The sequence below is a fragment of the Myripristis murdjan genome, chromosome 12 (genome assembly GCF_902150065.1).
Source record: "Myripristis murdjan chromosome 12, fMyrMur1.1, whole genome shotgun sequence".
Classification (NCBI taxonomy): domain Eukaryota; kingdom Metazoa; phylum Chordata; class Actinopteri; order Holocentriformes; family Holocentridae; genus Myripristis; species Myripristis murdjan.
This window is the reverse complement of record NC_043991.1, coordinates 27,613,042-27,633,717: the sequence shown is the minus strand read 5'-3', so window position 1 is coordinate 27,633,717 and position 20,676 is coordinate 27,613,042. Positions and strand designations below refer to the sequence as shown.

General features: G+C 42.9%; 1 protein-coding gene across 3 annotated transcripts in view; it reads right to left on the bottom strand.

The window, feature by feature from the left end:
* col5a1 (procollagen, type V, alpha 1) overlaps window positions 1–20,406 on the bottom strand; it is an 83,557-nt gene extending 63,151 nt beyond the window's left edge. For 2 of the 3 annotated variants that reach the window (XM_030065401.1, XM_030065403.1), the window contains exons 1-2: window positions 19,972–20,406; window positions 2,363–2,530 (exon numbers count right to left, since the gene is read on the bottom strand). In XM_030065401.1, the coding sequence (XP_029921261.1) occupies window positions 2,363–2,530; window positions 19,972–20,071 (268 nt within the window). In that variant the 5' untranslated portion in view covers window positions 20,072–20,406. The remainder of the gene's footprint in view (window positions 1–2,362; window positions 2,531–19,971) is intronic. The other variant, XM_030065404.1, reaches the window with a different exon arrangement.
* Window positions 20,407–20,676: the final 270 nt, after the last annotated feature.

Below are 20,676 nucleotides of genomic sequence, written 5' to 3'. Positions count from 1 at the left end.
AGACGTGGATCAAAGGTCCACGAGGGCCAAGGCGACCTCTGAGAGAGCCCAGGATGAAGTAGAGACAGGACCGTCCACCAAAGTGACTTCTGTGTCAGCTTTAACTCACGAGACAGGTTATTATTTCTCATTGTCTCCTCCTCCTCTGCCAAAAAAGTCACGTGCACTCCTTTGTTTTTCTTACTACTTTCCCTGATTATTGTACTTTGAATTCTTTGAGCTGTGGGGAAATTGAGCGTCTGGGTCACCAAATTATGGTTCTGAATTTCTGCACTGTAAATAAATAAATAAGGTGGGACACGGTGGGGGAAAAAAAAGCTTAGCATGTCCCGCTTAGAGCGATCTAACACCAGACAGATGTGAAGCAACAATGGAGCAAAAAAGGGAGAAAACACTGTGAGGAAGCAGCAGCAGTCGAGCTGAAATGATAGAGGGATGAATTATTGAAGCGAGAGGGAAAATAAAGAGAGCGGGAAGAAGTGAGGAAAGATTGTTGGAGAGAGGGAAAGCGGCGCTCTGTGCGCTACAGAGCCACGTCAGCACAATAGAACAAGGAAAAAAGTGGAACCCCAGACTTCCCTCCCCTTCACCCCCCCTTTTTCACTGTTTTTCCATCCTCCAGCTCCTCCTCCATCATATTACTGGGCTAGATTTCTCATGGAACTGCAGTGTGAGATTTAAAAAAAAAAAAAAAGCATGCTTCACTGCTTGGGAGTTTCTTTTTTTTCTCAACTTTTCAAGCGTGTTTGAATAAGAAACAGGATGAGCTCAGCTGCTAAACAATCCAGAAGTGTCCAGATGAAATGGATGTCTCTCACTCTACTGTTTCTTTGTCTCTGTCTCTCTCCTTCCCCCTCTCTCTTCCTCTCCTTCTCTCTCTCTCTCTCTCTCTCTCTTTTACACGGCCAAGAATGATGTATGCATACTATATGTGCTTGAGTGCGTCTAGGGGAGGACGTGTTCATGAGGGAGAGAAGGGTGTCTGCAGGTGAAGCAGCAGATGTGACGGCTAATGTGACCAGCGACATGGGCTGCACTTTATTGTGACCAAACTGACATCAATCATGAAGTCATAGCCAATAAAACAGCTCTCTGGAAAGGAAAAGGCCAAATGGGAGGACAAACATATTACTTTCTAGCAACGTTAAAACATTACATGCCATTTTTACTACGACCAGGGGAGAGAGGTTGGCGTTGAAGAGACGTCGGGACATTGAGGTCCCAGAAACAACCTGTAAGACGTCTGGACATGCCAGGGCAGCCTAAAGAGAATATCATAAAACCAATATATGGGGACAATGTGGCTCCAAGTGGGTTTAAAGGACCATACCAGTGATGTTGGTAAATTTTAGTAAATGTTTGGACCATTTACTAAAATTTAACCACATTTTTCACTGCAACAAACCATTGTGCGAATCATGTAGGGGGTACTAAAGATTTCACAACATATAATAAAAAATCCCTCCCTTTTCAAATGAGATTTTTTGGTTGAAACACCCACCATATATAATGGTCTGCTTCTGTGGATAACAAAGTCGTCAACATTCATAAACTGATGACTGTCTGTGTAAATAGTCCCCAGGGACTATTTTCCAACAGCACTGCAAAAACTCAAAATCTTACCAAGATTATTTGTCTTATTTCAAGCCAAAAATGTCTTATTTCTAGTCAAAATATCTCATTACACTTAAAATAAGACATGATCAGCTCAGAAGTAACTTGTTTTTAGACAATTGTCTCTTGTTTCAAGTGAAAATTTGCTTGTTTCATTGGCAAAATTTGTTTCTTGTTTCTAGCTCATTTTCACTTATTTCAAGTGAATTTTCACTTTTTCCACTGGCAAATTTTGCCAATGAAACAAGCAAATTTTCACTTGTTTCAAGTGAATTTTCACTTGAAACAAGTGAAAATTGTCTAAAAACAAGTTACTTCTGAGGTGATCATGTCTTATTTTAAGTGTAATGAGATATTTTTACTAGAAATAAGACATTTTTGACTTGAAATAAGACAAATAATCTTGGTAAGATTTTGCGTTTTTGCAGTGAGAGAGTCTGTTTTACTCATCAGAACACAACAGTGCTGCTGCTTTTGGGAAAATGGATGTGGAGGACTTTATTGCAGTGATGGAACTGGGGTGAAGAAAGTCTGAAGTCTCCTAAAGTTCATTTTCATATCGCAGTGGAATGAATGGAAACAAGTGGCTGGATGAAAGGGAGGAAAAACGAGTATATACATTTTGTAGATATTATGCTGCAAAATCACTGATGTGGTTGTTGAAGGGTTGAGTTTAGAGTGGGAGAGTGGCAGATGAAGACGATGAAAAGAGAAATATCAGTGTTTCGGGGTCCAGTCCGGTGCTCACCTGGATACAGCTGTTTGGTGGGGGCGCTGAGATGGGCGTCTTTGGATACTCTGTAGGCCACATCGGGTCCTTGTGTTGACCGCCTATGTGAGCAGAAACCCGTTGTTTTTGTAACTCCCTCAGGTAAACTTTGAAAATCTAAACTCTTCAAGAGGTCCACTAGTTCCACTGCAGAGAGAGAGAGAAAAAAAAAAGAGACACGGAGAGAGAAAAAAAAAACATTAGATTTTTAGAAGCAAAGTTTGAATCAAGATTCACAAACAGCATGAAGACCACACACTGTTAAATTTACAGCCTCTAAAGCAAATTCTTTATGCAGCAAAATTACATATCACATTATATCAAAGACATGGCAGCACAGTATATTAAAGAAGCCCTAATTATGGCCATATTTCGACTTTCCCCTGTGTTCTCCTTCTGCTGCTGACTCAGGACGACCAGTCATTCAGCAGGACATGTCACTGTTGTGGCTCCGGGAAGATTTTTGTTGTTCATTTTCGGTACACTAAACAGAGTTCTGCCCATTTATAGATCGCCATGATCATGGGTTATGGCTGCAGAAAAGCCCGTCCTACCATGCATTTCTCTACAATAGTAAATCTACCGCTGCCTCCCTCTGGCCGCAACCGTACAATTAACACACTTGCAGGCCGTCCGTCCCAGCTGCAACCAGGCCACCACAGAAGCACACTGGGTCAGAACTGTGCGACATGGGGTTTGACCCTGGACCGCACCCTTGCAGGCCAAAACCACCCAGAACAAACAGCTGTTCCTGCAGCCAGATGCGCGCTTCACAATGTCACACGTTAGCATCCAGCCCTCGTCCAAGCAAAGATCTGAATACAAAAGGATTCTGGGCTGGGCCAGGTCTATTGGGGAAGCATAAGATTGAGGATGTTTTAGAGGGCGACAAACACTAAAATGTGTGTGTGTGTGTGTGACTAAACAGAGGAGGGCAATAAAAGGATTTTATGGCAGAGGTCTTTAAGAAATAGAGATAAAGGGCAAGCATCCCAAGAAGCTCTATTGCACACATTTTGGAAACAGCGCGTTTTGGGTGAGAAAGGTAATCTACAACTTAAACAAGAATGAGAATCCACACCCACACACACACACAATGTGCACACAGGTAAAGCGGTCTGGGTGTCAGGCTGCAAGGACCACACACACTCCTTTCAAAAAAAAAAAAAAAAAAAGCCCCAATGGCTTTCAACAGCCCCATCCATCTGAGAGTGAAAGGGCTGCAGGAAAAGGCGGAGTGGTGGATGGGCAGAGCGAGGAGTGTTTGCACTTTCCCCGCTGCCCTGCAACAACCTCCAGCTGGATACCATTACACACGGGCTCACGTGCAGCGCAGATCAATTAAAGAAGCCTGAACAGAGCTTTCCATTTAATACGACTTCAGCTGCACGTGCTCTTCTGAAGCTGGAGGCTGATTGAGGGGGAAAAAAAAACTTCCTCCTCATCAGCTGGGGCCGGACTACATGTTGTCTGTGTGTTTTGAAGTCAAGAAGACAAAGCCCGGCTAGGGAAGGCCTTGCAGAGGATTTGACAGTACAGAACATTTAAAGCAACCGTTAACTTTCACTTTACAGGGCATCTGTGTGATATAAATTACAGAGCACAGTTACAAAAACATTAGTTTGCAATGCAGACAAATAAACCTCTAGTTGCTTGTTTTGGCTGGTCAAAAAATAAATAAATCATAAACACCCCATGTACAGTTTAAACACAAATATACACAATAGTCTGCAACAAGATCTGTGAATTGTAGAGAAAATGTGCATTTTGAGAAACTTTGTGGTGATTCCCCAATCAAGCCGCTCCCATCTCATCTCGTGTCCCTTCCACCACCCAATGTCCATCTCCCTCCTCTCACTCTCCGGAGCCAACCCACTCTTCCTGTCCCAGAGGAAAATACCAAACCCCTAACTACATAATTGTATTTCTGCAGATGAGAAAGTGGAACCCTGCACGGGATCACATTGCTTTGGGGGACACAAGCGGTTGACATACACCTTAGCTGACATACCCACAAATACGTTAATCTCAGCCGCCACCCGTCCGTTTTGTAACCCACCTTCAAGTATGACGGAAACATAACATATAACTGCATACATCAGCCCTGGATGTGCATACCACAGGATGACAGAGCCTCTTTAAGCAGATGAAGGGTCTAAACAAAAAGACAGCTCTGTCTGTCATCGGCTCATAATGAAGAGACATACAGAGAGTCCCCCAGCAGCCAGAAAATGTCTATCATTCACCATGACGATAGGGGCTAATGAGCTAGTTGGAGAGAGCTCTGTGATGGTGTAATAATATGTCAGACTGTCACAAAATGAAAATGTAATTCTGTTACGGATGCACTAATTGATCGATTGCTAATCAAAATCAGTTTTTATTCTCTGTCATTATCACTCAGCGGCCTCTAAACCGAGGGGTGGCAACAGCTGAACTTAAATGGGGCAAATTTCTCTGCATGCATAGAAACTGTTGAGTTGGTTGCTTAGCAACTGAGGTATTCTGAGGCCTGAATGCCTGTCAGCAACGTGCATTAAAGTTCTGCAAAGTCAACATGGTGTCAGAAAACACAGCATTAAAGCTCAGCCTTTGCAGCACGGACTCAGGTCAGAAGTAAAAAGCTACACGTTTTATGTGATGATGCACTTTGAATTTGTCAAAATGATTCTTCAAAAGGGAGACTGAGGCATTACGGAGGATGTCAAACATTAGAAGCACAAGAAAAGAAGCAAGAGACAGTGTCATGAATTCATAAGTGCTTAATGATAGTTTTTAGCTAGAAATAATTACTGATTCATTACATCTGGCAGCTACGTAAAATGCTTGCTAAAACATGCATTTATAATTTGGTCCTGTTACGCTGATGTTGATGAGATGACACAACCTGATGCTTTGTGTGGGCAAAGCCTCTTCCACAGACTGAAGTTACAATTATTACAATGTGTTTCGCTACTATGATGCCTGCATTTATTTATGTATTTATTTTATTTTATTATTTTTTATTTGTTATCTCTTTTATTTTATTTATATATTTTTTGTTAATTTTATTAAAGTGCAATCCTGCCCCTACACTTGACACTCTTGCAGTCTATTTTTAAGAATGTGCACTGATGCATGGATTTGTATTGGTATCTGTATCAGTATCAGATGATTCTGCCTGCAGGAATTCAACAATCCACATCAGCCCCCACAAATCCAATTGTGCTCCTTAACTTTCTATCAGCTTCCATTGGACAAGGACACAAAACTGCTGCTCCTCAGCTGCTTAGTCATGTAGCCATGTAGTCAGTGCAATCATCTTGCACACTGAGCATCTTAATTTTTAGAGTATGTCTGTGTCTGTCTTTTGATTTTAACTGAGCCGGTTTCATCAACCAAGTGCTACAGCTGATCAGAGGGGAAAAAAACCTTTGCCCATCCCTCAGTGCTAACCACCAGTCTTCACTGTAAAAGCCACAACAGTCAGTTATACCAGCACAGTTTTTTCCTCTAACATGATGACATCCCACAACACATCAGCCTGCAGCAGCCGCGGACATGAGACACTGAGATAGTGGAGCCTGGGGTCAGAGGTAGACAGAGATACAAGTCACTGCTGCACTGACAGAGATGACGGACTCTTAGGACCACAAGGCCACAGCCACTGCCTCAAGGTGTATTTTCGTCTTTCTCTTTCTGTCCACAGTAGGCCATTTTCAAAAAAGTTTTCCATCCACAAAACACAAAAACACAACAAAATAAAACACAAAATGGTTACATGGCCCATACAGGGCGAGCATATTCCCCAGCTCCATGACTAAGCAGGCAGCACACTGACTTAGCTGAAGCATCAGCAGAATCAAAATCAAGGAACAACACAGACAAAAGCAGTTGAACTGCTTTCATAACAAACTGTGAGGGTTTAGGGGTCAGTTAGGACGGTGGCCACCATCTGAATCTGATTCAATGACAATCAGAGGAGTTTCTGACTTTCTCAGATTTCCCTGTCCACACCAAATTTTTACCACTTTCGAGGGCGTATTTATAAATACATGTTTTTGGTGGTGGTTACATTGTGTTAGTGTGAACAGAAGGCCAAACAAAGGAAAATGATGTATTGTCAAATCTATATACACAATAAACATGTCGATACTTAAAAACATACTTATATGTACGCTTGCTTTACACACACACAATATGCAAACTTACAAGGTTTATACAAACAGATAGATAGATAGATAGATAGATAGACAGATAGATAGACAAAGAGTTATGGCTCATTTACTGTAACTATCTGAGTTCAGTCCAGAAAAGGTGTGGCAATCACCTCATTGCCCTTTGGTAAGATGCACTAACCACTGTCTAAGTGCTATGGAGCCTGACTGCGGTCAGATGAACCCAAACCATCAAGGCCTGTCAGCAGCCGCAAGCTGAGCTGAACACCAGCAACCACCTATATGTCATGTGGCGCTGACAGTTTGGCCAAACGTCAGTGTTGGTATGGGCTGAGCTCTGACTGCAGCTGAGTTTAAATTGTTGATTACAGAAGCATCTTCTCAGGGTGTTATTTTACTAACCAGCCTCAGCCTCCCTCTTGTGTCTAGCCCTGGTCCATCTTCATCTGAGCCTCTTCCTACCACATGCAGCCACTGCTGCTGCTGGACCAGTGCTCCCCATTTCCTTACATGGACACAACCTCGCCTGCTTCCTGCTGCTGGAGATGCTGGTAGTGACAGGTTACAAACATTACCTTCGTAAAGTAGACCTGCCACTTTACCCATAATAGAGTTGTAGATTTATTTCCCTCCATATAATACTAATTTATATGTTAGGATCTTTCATAATAACCTGTTTGTTTTATAGCATGGCAGCAACATGCCACTACATAATCCAGTGATCATAACAAGTCCCACTGTGGTTATGGAAAGTTGTTTTGGAATGCTGTTTTTTTTTTTTTTTTTTTTTTACCCTAATATGCAAATATTGTGTGTCTACACCAAATGATGACACCGTTCAAACAGCGCCTACAAGCTAACAGCTATTTGCAACAGGCTACAGCCATTTTAAGAAAATGACCACTACTGATTTGCAATTAACAGCATGACTCACTCGAGAGACAGGATCTAAAGAAGAGCCTCTGGATTGCTCCAGCAGCCGACATTCATTACACATCACAACACACCATCATAACAACGGCCAGTGTCAGGATAGTGTACGTGCCACTGCACCCCGGGGCACAGAAGAGGATAAGTTGATGCTCACTGTGTCACAACCCCCTGCTCTGAAGTGTTGCTTTTGCTAATCCACAATGACACGAAATAATCCCATAAAGATCAGCAGCTCTGGGGAAGGAAACAATTATCATCCAGATACCCTTCATTTCCTGATTGCTGATCTCTCTTCCCTCCATCGCTCTGCCCATTGTCTCATCAAACAAATCCATTGTGGGTTGTTTTTTTTTTTTTTTTTTTCACGTTTCATTCTCAAATCTCCCTTTTGCCAAAACTAAATCCACTGTATTAGTTACTTTCATCTGGCGGAGGAATAGATTTGAACCTCACCCCTGACGGATCTAAAACCAACCGGCGGGCCTCTGCTGGGTCACCTGGAGGTCGGCCAGGGGGAGAGGGCCAATTAGCAGCTCACAGGAAAGGAGGGGGAAGGTGAGGGGATAGCATAATATATCTCTGTCCTGAGACCAGCCGCCTCAAAACAAGGTATGCATGAATCTATGTGAAACCCTTCTGAAATACTGTAACTGTGTCTTTTTCCGCAGGTAAGGCATGCAAAAAGCATGTTGCAGTGCTGTAAAACACTGTAGGCTCTATTTTCTTCCCACCGGGTCACATACACACACACACACACACACCTTTATTTATGCATTCACTTGCACTTAACCTTCCGGAGGAAACCGTCCTGACCGCATCCTAAGCCACAGGTACGGCTCTCAGTCCCACCTTATTAAGTTGAGGTGTTTACCTACTTAGTGTGGCCTCAAGAGACAAACACCTCTGGCACCGGGTGCAACCGGACTAAAAATAGCTCAGCCACTTTTCCCTCGGTAAAGACGCACTCTGACCACAACCCCTCACTTCCAAACTGCAGGTTTTGCCACATTTCCCCACCGCCTGTCTGTCTTCTCCACTCCTGCTGCTTTCAACTGGCTCACAACACAACACCACTTAAACAAACTTACTTAAACTTGCTTAAACACTATTTAAAATACAGCGTGTCTTGCAAATGATTCTCTATATGCATAAAAATTGTATTCTCCCCGTTTCGCTCTGGCATTGCCCTTACATGGCCGTCATCGGTGCATCAGCGCACACGTCGCTGTTGTGGATCTGCCTCGGTGCCAGCTCTCACAAAAACACCGGGGCACTCGTCCAGACATGAGTAATTCTGCAATGCTCAAATCAGCCACCGGGCCTCCACCACACCGAGGCAATGCAAACAAGGGAAGAACATGATGGAATGGCACTGGAAACTTCACCAATTTTAGGGACACCAAATAACAAAATGCACAGAGAATTCATTCGCATTGGGCTAAAAAAAACAAAAAAAATGAAAACTGGCATCTAAGGCGATAAGAGTCAAGTGTTTATTTCTCAAAACAGTCGAGATCAGACCTGTCACAAACTATGAGTTCAACATCTTAAAGGTACATTACAGTCTCATTACATTAAACTCTTTGCATTGAATTCTTGGAACTACTTGCATTAAATTGCTGGAGCTACAGTGATCTCGCTCTCGCGGTGTGAATAATATCAGACACCCACTTCAGTGCTGCCAGCTACAATGAGCGCGGCACAAACCGGCAAACAAGCGCTTTCCCTTTGATCCGACGGTGTTAAAAAGCGTTTGTTTTCGGCCGTTTATGGGTCTGTTTTGCCAGACAAGGGTTGGGTTCATGAGGTCGCACCGATGTAAAGGATAATGAACTCATAAAAAAAGCACATTGTACCATTTAAGTGAAAAAAAATGTTTTAAAACCTGTGATACAGTGTGATGTTCCGACACACTGTTATGATGTGGTTTTGAAAAAATATTCTGCTCCCCCTGCCTCGCTGCTCTTTCTTCTTCTACCTGCTTTTTTCTCCCTTTCTCTGAACAGTAGCTTGACTACAAGACTCATAATCCTGCTTCTGGCCCGACGCCAGGGCTGTCGCATATCCCAATCCCCTAACCCATCCATCCACCCTCAATTTCCACCCGTTTGAAAAACACAGACACACACAAACTAATGTAACGCCACTCGGTGACTCCAGACTGGACCATTTCATCTGACAGGGGAGGGGTGCTGGACCAGTGAATTAGGACTTTTTCATAGGGGGGGGATTAACATTCTTCCCTCTTTCGCTGCCCCCCGATCCTCCTCGTCCAGCTCGCCTTGAAGTGAGGCCTGATTCTGCAGGCACATGCTTGACCTGGCGCTGAGGACAAGGAATAATTAGCAGCCGTGGAGAGGACCCTGCTTCTCTTGGAAGCCGGCGCGGGCCAAGAACAAGAAGGCCCAATGAGAGACTTCCCCCTCCTAGAGTGCATCCCAGACGGGGAAGGTGCGACATTGTGATTCTGTTATCCAACTCTGGCCCGTGCCAGCTGTGACGTGTGTGGCGGAGAGTTCGCCTTACTGTGAAAAATGACCAGATTAGAATTAAAGCCCCGGCTTTCCTGACTTTAGACACAAGAGGCCAGAGCATCTTATCTCAAAAGGAGGCCTAATGCACATCCAGCAGATCATGTTCATGCTTATGAAAAATCATGCATCCACCCAATCTCTAGACTGGTCTCATTTTTGGAGAGTATTTGTGCACTCTCTCCATCCAAAAAAGTGAGACACAGCTCTATCAGTATTGGCCTGAATTTGTTGGTTGTGCTTTTCATGTGACCAGCCCTGGCAATTCCGCTGCAGTCATTACGCTTGCTAGATTAAACACATTACATACACTACATGGACATCCTGTGAGGGAACAGACAGTGCATGCACACACACTCACGCACATGCATGGACATATGCACATACACTCAACCCTAAAGTCATGTTAGCATAATCTCAAATGGATGTCAGTAAGAAGGCAGGCAATCACTCACACCTCCTAACCTTGGCTTAATTAAACCCGCTGCGTACCACACTGCGGTCAGCCTGCTTTCCTGGCACTCAGTAGCCCTCTACAGCCTACGCTGGGAAGTGTGCTGAATTCACTCACATGCGTCAACACACACACAAAACCGAAAAGACAGATCACATCAAGAATGGCACACAGACGCAAAAGTGCCAGGTGGCTCTGCGGTGATTTTCCTATCGGAGTACCCGGCTGTTAAACCCTAAACATCCCCAGACATACACTGACCCAGTAACCCGGACTCGGAGACACACGTGAAATGGCAACAGCGGGGAGGATGGAGCAGAGGATGAAAGGAGAGGAGCAAAAAAAAAGAAAAAAAAAAAAAAAAAAAGAAAGGCTTTTTGTTTATGCGACCGATTCCCTCATTTCCCTGATCATGACCAGCCCTCTCTGATGTTCATCATGAGATGAGGGACAGCAGCCAGGAGGAGATTCCTCGAGAATAACTCCGGCTACTAATCGTGGAATAACAGGAAACGCCAAACAAGATAAAGAACACAAGAAAACGGACAAAGACAAGCAGTCAGACATGCACAGACACAATAAAAGAGCGATTCACACGGGCATATACGCTCACGTGCACTGGAGCTCACAAGAGTGAAGATGACTCAGAGAACAGGGGCTTTTTTTCTACCCAGTGTTGTGTACTCTGCAGCGCTGCACTTAAGCTGGATTCATATTGCTTTAACAGGGGGAATACCAGATGGTTTACTTCACTGTCTCCACACTGAAGCGCGGAGCAGCGGAGATAAATCACTGTCTGCTGTCCGCCACAGACTAAGATGGAAAAACTGAGTCAAGCTTCCAGTGTGCACTTTTTAAATGCTCAGTTTACAGCAAGACAGTAGAGGAATGACACTCTCGAGGCACACAGATGTGATTTCCATTCTCCCCTCCTTTGTAGGTCTTTCCTCTGGATTTTTCTGCCCTCCTCTTAACATTGAATCTCCTCTGTTGTGCTTCAATTCGCTCGTGCACCGTCCTCACACTGCAGTTTGTTCTGATTTCCCTTTGTTTTGCACCGGCTTCTGTTTCATTGTGTTTCCATGGACTACATTTTCCTATCTTTTTTCCTTTTTTTCCTCATTTCTAGCCGTCTACCCACCCACATTACATTGCCATTTCCTGTCCTCCAGCCTGACCGACTGATAATGATTATGCAAATATGCTGGAACGTAATGATGATAAGGACACTAAAGCTATTAAAACTGAAAACCCGGAGGATGATTAAAGATTTTATGGTGTTCGGTGCATTCAGGCATTTACAAAGAGTCAAATTTAAGCATCTCCGCGGTCTTGTTGGTCTCTGCCTGGTAGGAAGTGACAGGAATCTATCACGATTTCCTACAACGGCACAGTTAAAACCAAGACAGCGCCCAGACAGTTTCATGTCATCATCAGTGAACTCAGTGACCCATGGTCATTCACAAGCAATTGTTGTCACTAGCCGAGCTGCACAAAAACATGATTTGCAAGGATCCTTTTCCTGGCTTTGAGGGAATGATTTTGCCTCCTGAAATCAAGCCATGTTCTCCTTGACTTATACTTCATGCTATAGATTAAGACAATAACACTACAATACTGCATTGTCCCATTATGAGACATTTTACTAAATTTTATAGGAAGAAGAGGACAAAGAGGAAGAAGAATTTTAGCTGTCTCACTGTTTCCAAAACAAAATTTACAAAGTGCTTCACAAGGTGAACGGTAAAAAAAAAAACAGCAAACACTTTAATGGAAAGCTCATGGAAAAAAGTAACAATGATAATGCATGCGGTGATAATGGAATTACATGTCCCACATCCAAACCAGAGCATTTGAGGACGCACAAGAGAGAGAGAGGGGAGGGTGCAGAGGAAAAACTTAACCAGAGGGTTAAATAGAGGTGTGGAAAGAGGGAGAAAATGATGGTGGGAAAAACAACAAGAACACTGAGGCTATAAATCATTGTTCTTGTTATAGAAATAACAAATTTCAGTGTAGATGCAGCCCGGGGAAAGGAAAGCTTGCCATAACCATTAATCTCATGTCGTGCCAAATATTCTGGATGTTTTGCAGCGACAACCAAGCCAACCGCTTTCTTCTCTTATTGACACCGTGACTAACCTAATACTTCAGCAGAGCTGTTCGTGAGGTGAAGTTACTGTGAGACAGTGCATCTGTTACCTGAGTCACAAACCACAAGTCATCACAACGATACCCCGTCTGGATTCCAAGCCACAGAGTGTGTCTAAATGCATTTTTTTTTTTTATTTAATTAAAGATATTTTTTTAGAGAAAACAATTATCAAAGACTCACTTCCACTGACACAAGCCATTTAGCCTATTTAGTTTTGCTCTGTTTGCCTCATTACGTATTAGTTTTTGTAATCAAACTCTGGCTTGGTCCCTAATTCACATGACATAACCAATTACTGTACGGCTTAATTATGAAATTCCGCTGAATAAGCAAATGCTGGCTGGGTGTCTAATTTTTTTTTTTTTTTTTTAAGCAGCCTTTCCATTCCGCCTCTTACGCATTTTATCACCTAATAAAGTAAAAATAGAATACTTCTGACTGCCGTGGAGTTTCTGGTAAAACTACAAATCATTCTATTTCTCCTACCAGGAGAAAAATGCTTACAGTCAGTAATTCTACTGCCCAGGCTGTGGCTAGGCTGGGACTGGGGAAGGGGGACTGGGGTTGGAAAGGATGAGTCATACATTGCTTTCCATGCTCAATGATTATAATACCCCATTACAGAGAAACGTTCTGTTTCCCAGTTGAAGTGAATGCTCTTTCTTTGAGGCCTGACCAGAGATACTCTTCACCTTGCCATAGACCACATGCTGCAAAACCAGGGGCAAGAGTGAGAGTTACAGCATAAAATACCACATCTGTGGCCAAATCCAAGTTTTACATCACGGATGCATTCGTGCTGAAACTTCACCGCCTCCATTTTGTTCCCGTTTGTCTGGAAGTGAGCAAGGAACACACCATCCCACTCGCCTTGTAATTTGGGATTTAAATGATGTGGCTCGTATTTGTCCACTTCTTTTTCAACAGCAGACACTCGTCATAGCAACACAACAGTGTTCATATTCATGTACCTTTAGGGGAAGGTCCAACTGGCGTTGAGTCTAGCACACTGTGTCTTGAGCACAGAGCATCACATGTTAAAATCACCTTCACTGTATGACCCGTAATTTGTCTGGAGAGGAAAAAAACATTTTACTGTCCAGAGCATGGCAAGAAAATGCACTCTGTGTCTGAAACAAAGGCCCTCCTTAACTCTGACACAGGGTCAAAGCCCTGCCCTGCATATTTTTTTTTTTATCACTCATCTTGTTATCGGGCATTGGAGCTGATTTACAGAGTCCTTTCCACAATGCCTGCATTTACAGGCTCAAGTGGCACATGCAATTGCAGGGTCACTGCCTCTCTCCACAGTCCAGCTAGCTTAGATTCCTTCCTCGGCACCATGGCGATGGCCACACACAAGAAACCACTTTTTCACACCACTTATCTGATGGGTTTGAACCAAATTTCAGGATTCCCACTTTAAAGGAATAATTCACCGCTCGAGAGATGGACATTTCATACAACCAGGCTGTCTATGTGGCGGCAGGGCACATAGATTTTTGAAATCGGTGCTACATAATCAGAGAAAACAAAGAAAAGGGCTGCAGTATTTCCTTTGGCTCAAAAGGTTGGAAAACCTACAATAAGTAGAGTGCACTGTAGGAGATAGCATGGCCAGGTAACAAAGTGGAGCAGTGAATGTGCTAAGCTGGTCTTGAATGGGCCACTTAAAAAAGTGTGTTGTGTGTTTTCACACTGGAATGTTGCCGTGTTTGTAACAAAACACTGTCGCTATTGCAATGATCCGTTTCAATCTGCTGACAAAAAGTACAATCTGTAGTTCGGCAAAAGTCCACCAGATGACATCCAGCGGACTTTTGTCGGCCAATGAACAGGGAGCTCTGGGTGCAGGCAACATGGAGGGGAGGTGGACATTGTCCCTTTGCATATACTACTGACACTGTAGTGATGAAAAGCTGGTTGAAAATTGGTATTCCTTTATGGTGTGCAAGAAATAACCCTCTGAGAAAATATGGCTTCAGCTACACGCCTATATGCCCTTGGTGATGGGAGCAGAGTGACAGCCATCTCTCTTCTTTCAAGAGCTACATTATTGCTTTGTTGCTTGATTCTAATGCAGAGTCCTGCCCAGCGTCTGCCTCTCAGTCTGTACTAGCCAAGTCAGTCTGAGAAGTTGAGATTATTCCCAGAACTTGGAAGGCAGCCCTATGCTCAGAGAACATGGCTACAGCGTATTATTCCTGCCTTTTTACTCGATCACATCCACAGGTACAACATTAACATTAGACGCATGATTTTCTATCCTTTACTGTATGTATTCTACAACTCCAGCGGGATTTTTAATTGGCTTCCTGAGGAGCTTTTTAATTTGTGACAGAGGGCAAAATGTGGTATTGATCTATTTAAATATCATTTGAAGACGAGCTGCTTAGATATAAAGGGACCTGTAAATGAGAAACAGCTGTGGCCCAGCTGTATTCGACCTTTAACCCTGTCATAAAGTCGGTCCTCTTACACAAAAAGAACCATTTATGACCCTGGATGTGTATATGTGCAAACCTGTCTGAAATGCAAGGCATTACAATAACTTTTACAAAGCCAGCCTATGGGGGCATGGCTGAAAAGAGCTTTTTTCTCTGAAACTAGCATAGAATGGTGTATTTTTCTTTTGAAAAATGCAACAGTATTTTTTTCTTTTTTTTTTCATAGGTTCTTGTTCCACCAGGAATGGGATGAAAACATCTGGAACACATTTTTTCTGCCTTTTTTGGAGGGCTAAGCAGACAGCACAATGGAACTTATCGAATCCAGATGTGAATGAGTATAGTGAAACAGCAAGGGCCTTTTTCTTAGTCCCTCTTTTTAAAGAACACAAGGATAAAAACAAAAATCAATTCATAAAAATAACATGAATCGTGATTCATTAACAAAATTTCCTGATTCTTTACCGTATCTGTTGGTCCTTCAAGCATTGTAACTTTTTTTTTTTTTTTAACCATCAGTGGCTTTGGCCAAAATCCATCCTTGTTTTCATTTGCACAAGGTATTCAAAGAATGTTATTTCAGTATTTTTGATGAATAGAGCAGTTTAATAAGTAAGTTTTAGTCCTAGGGGAATGTTTCCTATTGACGTAGACCATCCAAAAACCTTTTTCCTAATTAATGATAACAAACCAGCACATAAAAAGGCAACACAGAATTTTGAAGTTCTGTGAAAAGGCTCCATTGACTGTAGAAGAAATGAAGTAGAAAAAAAAAGTCCTGAGTTCAAACACAAGGGAAAACATCTGAAGGAGCACTGAGCTGGTCCACACTAGGTATGTTAGTCATGTTCGACAACAGAGCACAAACCAGGGCCTTGCACAAAGAGGTCAGGGAAGTTATGTGCTCTTGTTGCTCTCTGGAAACCTGTGTGCCGCAAACTGGAAGACAAAAGTGACCCTCATTACCCCAATTCTCGCATTCAATTCTAATTCCTAATCAGCACTTTAACTAAGAATAAACTTCTCTGCACTGTGCTGCCACACTGTCCAATGTGAAACTCTGCAAAGACTTCACTCATACAAAGCCACACAGGCAAACCTGGCCAAAAAAAATTAAAAAAAAAAAAAAAAAATTCCCATGGTGCAGTTTTTTGCTCTCCCTGACCTCAACAAGCCAGAGGAGAGTTTAGTGAAGCAAGGAGCAGAGAGGGTTCAATGACTTTGATCCTGCAGCAAGAATTCCTTTCTTCAGGCAATGAAACTGTAAACCTGACAGCAGTGGCAATCTGAAAGTCGTGACCTTCACCCTTTGAACTCTGACCCCTCCTCCCATTCCTCACATCTAAGTCTCACTGGCTTTCTGTTGTTACCACCTTTCACCCATGTTAAAGGCAGGACACCCTCATTAATCCAAAAGGAAGATAACCAACGCTGAATAACAGAGTGGTGGGTTCTTCACTCTCTAATTAAGCTTGCCTTATCTTCAATATGCTGATCCTAATTAACCTCGAGTTGTTGTTCCTATGAAACATCGTGGTGATGTACAGACAACTGCACCGTTTCGTTCTAAAGTGCTACCCACTCATTTTCAAGAGAAAAAGCTGCCACCTTCAAGGCATGTTTTAATATTTCAGCATACACAAATGATGGCATCTTAGTGGCGTAATTGCTTTTCCACGATGACTGCTGCTTTGTGCAAACTGTGCAAATCCTTGTGCAATTAAAACATGTTTGTACTGCAGTAAACTGAGCATTTTCTAAACTCGTCGTGGAGACTGTTTACAGGCGAGGGAACTGAGATGTAGGCCTTGATCGCAAACATGTCTGCAAAAGAGGCATGTAAGAGCCATTAAATGATTGAAGGCAAAGGGCAAACAAATATTTAGGTCTTTGCTTTGACATCTTCAGTTCAAAGAAGGTGGAAAAAACATTCTTAGTGGTCTCCATTTCCATGAAATTACTGGGCAAACACCACATGATTCAAGAGCATATTCTTTGTTTATGAAGCTTTTATTCAACAAAATCTTAAGAGGTCTCTGAATATACAAAGTAAAGTAAATAGGTAACTACACCTGTTACCTGCAGGCCTACTGTTGTGTCAGCAGCACAATATGGTCCATAATATGCATGATAATCTTTTCATGTTTTTTCTCATGGTATATTTTTTAGTTCAGTTAAGAAACTAATTAAATGAATGCACCAGTAAAGTAAGAGCTAGAGGTCTGACTTGTTCTGTTGGTCCAGATTAGTCATGATGCTGTATGTAAGCAGGCCTCTGAGAGCCTTGAGATGAGTGTGCATGGTGGTGCGCTGTGGCCCTGGGGCCAAAAGGTCATCTGGTTTGGGTCAAGATGAATCTTTACTGCTGACAAACTGGCTAATTATATCTTATCACCACAAAATCTAATAGTTTGCTTGTCCTGAAGAAGTAGATCTTTCAGAAATTGTGTGAATATTTAAACCTTTTAAAATTTGACTTCTAAAATAGAAATCTGTCTCACTTCATAGTTGACTACTACTGTGGGAAAGGATTAATGACAGTATGTAAACATTAAAATCTGAAGTTTTAAAGTGTAAAAGTTGACAAAAAAAAAAAAAAAGTGTGTTAGCTGACATACAAACAAAAGCTGTGCTATGCAGGAAGCATGTTGCTAACATTTAAGTTGTGTTGTATTCTTATGCCGCATGTGTCTGGTGTCAGGTTTCAGGAAGTGCAGCCGTATCCTAGTGGATCAGTTACAAGACTTGGGTTGCTTTCTGTTGGTTTATAGAGCTGATTACATCCAGCGCGCAGCATCCAATTCAATCCCATGTTCTCACTAAAACTCCAGTCCAACTATTTTATCACCAGAAACAACCCAGATCTGGATCCAATCCCTGTGCGGTGACCTAAGCTGCATTCAATTAATAATCAAGGGTTTATACAACATGCAAATACACAATTACTTCACGTTTGGGATAGTACAGCCAATATGAGTCAGACAAACCACTTTGAAATTGTCTCTGATTTTTGCATACTATCTCATGAATCGTAAATCAGATTTGGGATTGAAATGAACATTTGGCCCAGGCAGACACCTCGGCTATCGCATATTCATCCAAATCTACGTTCCCATTCAATTCAAACCCTTTCGAACTGACCACAAAGGTATGCAGGCCGAGCAGGACCATCTGTTTACCTCCACAGCCTGTGACAGGGTATCCCAGCAAACAGCAGACCACCTACCATGCAAGGCATTCTCAAGGTGCTAATAATACATGCAGGCCAGACCCAAGCCGCACTACCTCAGCACTGTGTCTGCCCCCCCACCACCACCTCCCTCTTAAAGCCTCTATCTCTCCAAAGGACACAACAAACATGTAAAACAGCCGGGTGGAGTTTAAAGACAAAGAGGCACACAGAGAGAGAAAAAAAAACCCTTAAGTTTTTGATGATATTATCACATTATAATGCCAAAGTTTCAAACGGATATTTGAAACACATTCACTTCTGAGGGAGACTTCTGAGAAGCTTTGGGAAATGCAGATAAAGCTCTGTGGCTCTTTCAGCCTCAACACTGTGCATTGGGAACACTCTGACTTCTGATTCTCTTCAGCGGCTCCACCCTACCACTTCAGACGAGCTACATCCACGCCCTCTTATGAAACTCATGCTCATCCTTCTCATATACATACATACATATAAGATATAACTTTATTAATCCCAAATGGAGTTGGCATGCCAAAGACTGCTCGGTAATTACACTAAGTTAAACAAACAGGCCTAACATAACTCCTTTTTAAGGTGGTAAAGTAACTGCAAAAACCAGAGGCACCTTGATAAAACAATTTTAAAAATAGCATAGTAGTATTAAAAGTATTAAAAGCAATCAAAGCAGTTGCTCTGGATTCCCAGTGCCGGGACTCCACAACTTTGCTGTAGTGTTTTCTTTTTTTTCAGTCCTCTGTGTAATGGCTGTGTAGTGTAATGTACTGGCTTGGCCTCTTAAGTAATTGCACTTATCCGGGTAAAATATTGCACATCCTAAAGGCAAGGAGATATTGACACTGCACATGAATCACACATGAAAGAAACATGCATACAGGTGACTGGATCATGCGGCAGTGTGTGTGACATATCAATAAATAAATAAATAAATAAATAAGAAAGTATATATACCACACATACTGTTACATGATACCATCATCTGTGTGCACTTTTCGTTCATGTGTGAATCATGTGCCTTACAACATGTGCAAAGGCTAAAACAATGAACTAAGTCCCAAATTCAAAGTCCTGCAGTCGTTTTCATGTTATTATTGTGAATAACAGGCCTATCTGAGGATGTGAGCAAATATGCAGCCTGGCAAGCACAACATCCCTAACTGATGTTATATGCTGTCAGTTTAAGGACATTACCTGACATATGCTCTCAGTTAAACGCTGTCAGCCCTGCTCTCATGTAGGACTATGTCACCTAGGATTAGCCTTTTAGCCTGCATTGTGTTTGGTCCAGCATCTGCAATGCAAAATGGCTCACATTGCTCATAATCATCACATGAGCAGCACAAATTACCACTAGTTTCAACAGTGCAAACCTATGCCACCTCTTCCAGATTAATAAAGCTGACAGAATAAACTGCCAGAGCCAAGACATTAAGACTTAGATTGCATCTCCAAAGAAAGTAGGACCACCAGAGATTTAGTCTCTTCTGACATTTTTGAAGTTCCACAGTTTCGGTGGCTACACTGTTGCATGAGGCAGCTGAAAACCCTGAAGGCACCGCTGAGGGCACCGAGATGCGTCCAGGAGGAGGGGTGGACATCCCAGCAAAACAATACCGCAGCACAAAAGTTTGCAGCGTGCTCCAAGTGCGCTCGGCTGCACCAAAACCGCGTCCACAAAAGTCGGGATCTCAACTGCACCTTACCTGAACTTGCTTGTGATGTGACGAAAAGCAGAATCACCGCTATAGTGATTTGGGCGTCCCTTATCCTCCGTTTTACTTTCCATCTTATATGGGTATCCATGACCGCCAGAGACGTCCACGGAAAAAGTGGATTAACTTTTCAACTGAGGACAACTAATTAGACTCGCACCAACTTCTGATCAGGACAGAACTGAGAGCCAAAAAAAAAAAAAAAAAAAAAAAAGTCCCAGAGAGAAAGAGAGAGAGAGAGAGAGAGAAAGGGGGGTAGGGGGGTATCTTTATTTCTCAAGCAGCCATAAGTGTTTTTTAGTGTGGCTTCCTCCAGCTAGTTGACGGATGGGACGCCCTCTCTCCCGCACTCGTCTGCTCCTCTCTGCAGCTCCTCTCAACTATCCTGCGCCGCTGAGCCTCCGATCAGAAGTGTTCCCCCCTCTTCCAGTCGTCACGTAGAGCCCCTAGAAGTCCAATGGGGCAAGGAAAAAAACTCTTTCCCCCTGGCTGTCACTCACTCCGCGGACAGGAGGGCCAGGCAAATCAGCGCAGTCGATCTAATCCAGCCGGCCCTGTCATTGGCCGGGGGAGGGAGGAAAAGTTAAGGGAAAGTTTCACGCCTACCTCAGCTGCGGTCCAAGTTTTTTCCTCCCTCTAATACAAAATCCACTATTACTGAAAGAGAGTGCCAAAGCGGGAAAAGCAAACTTGTTA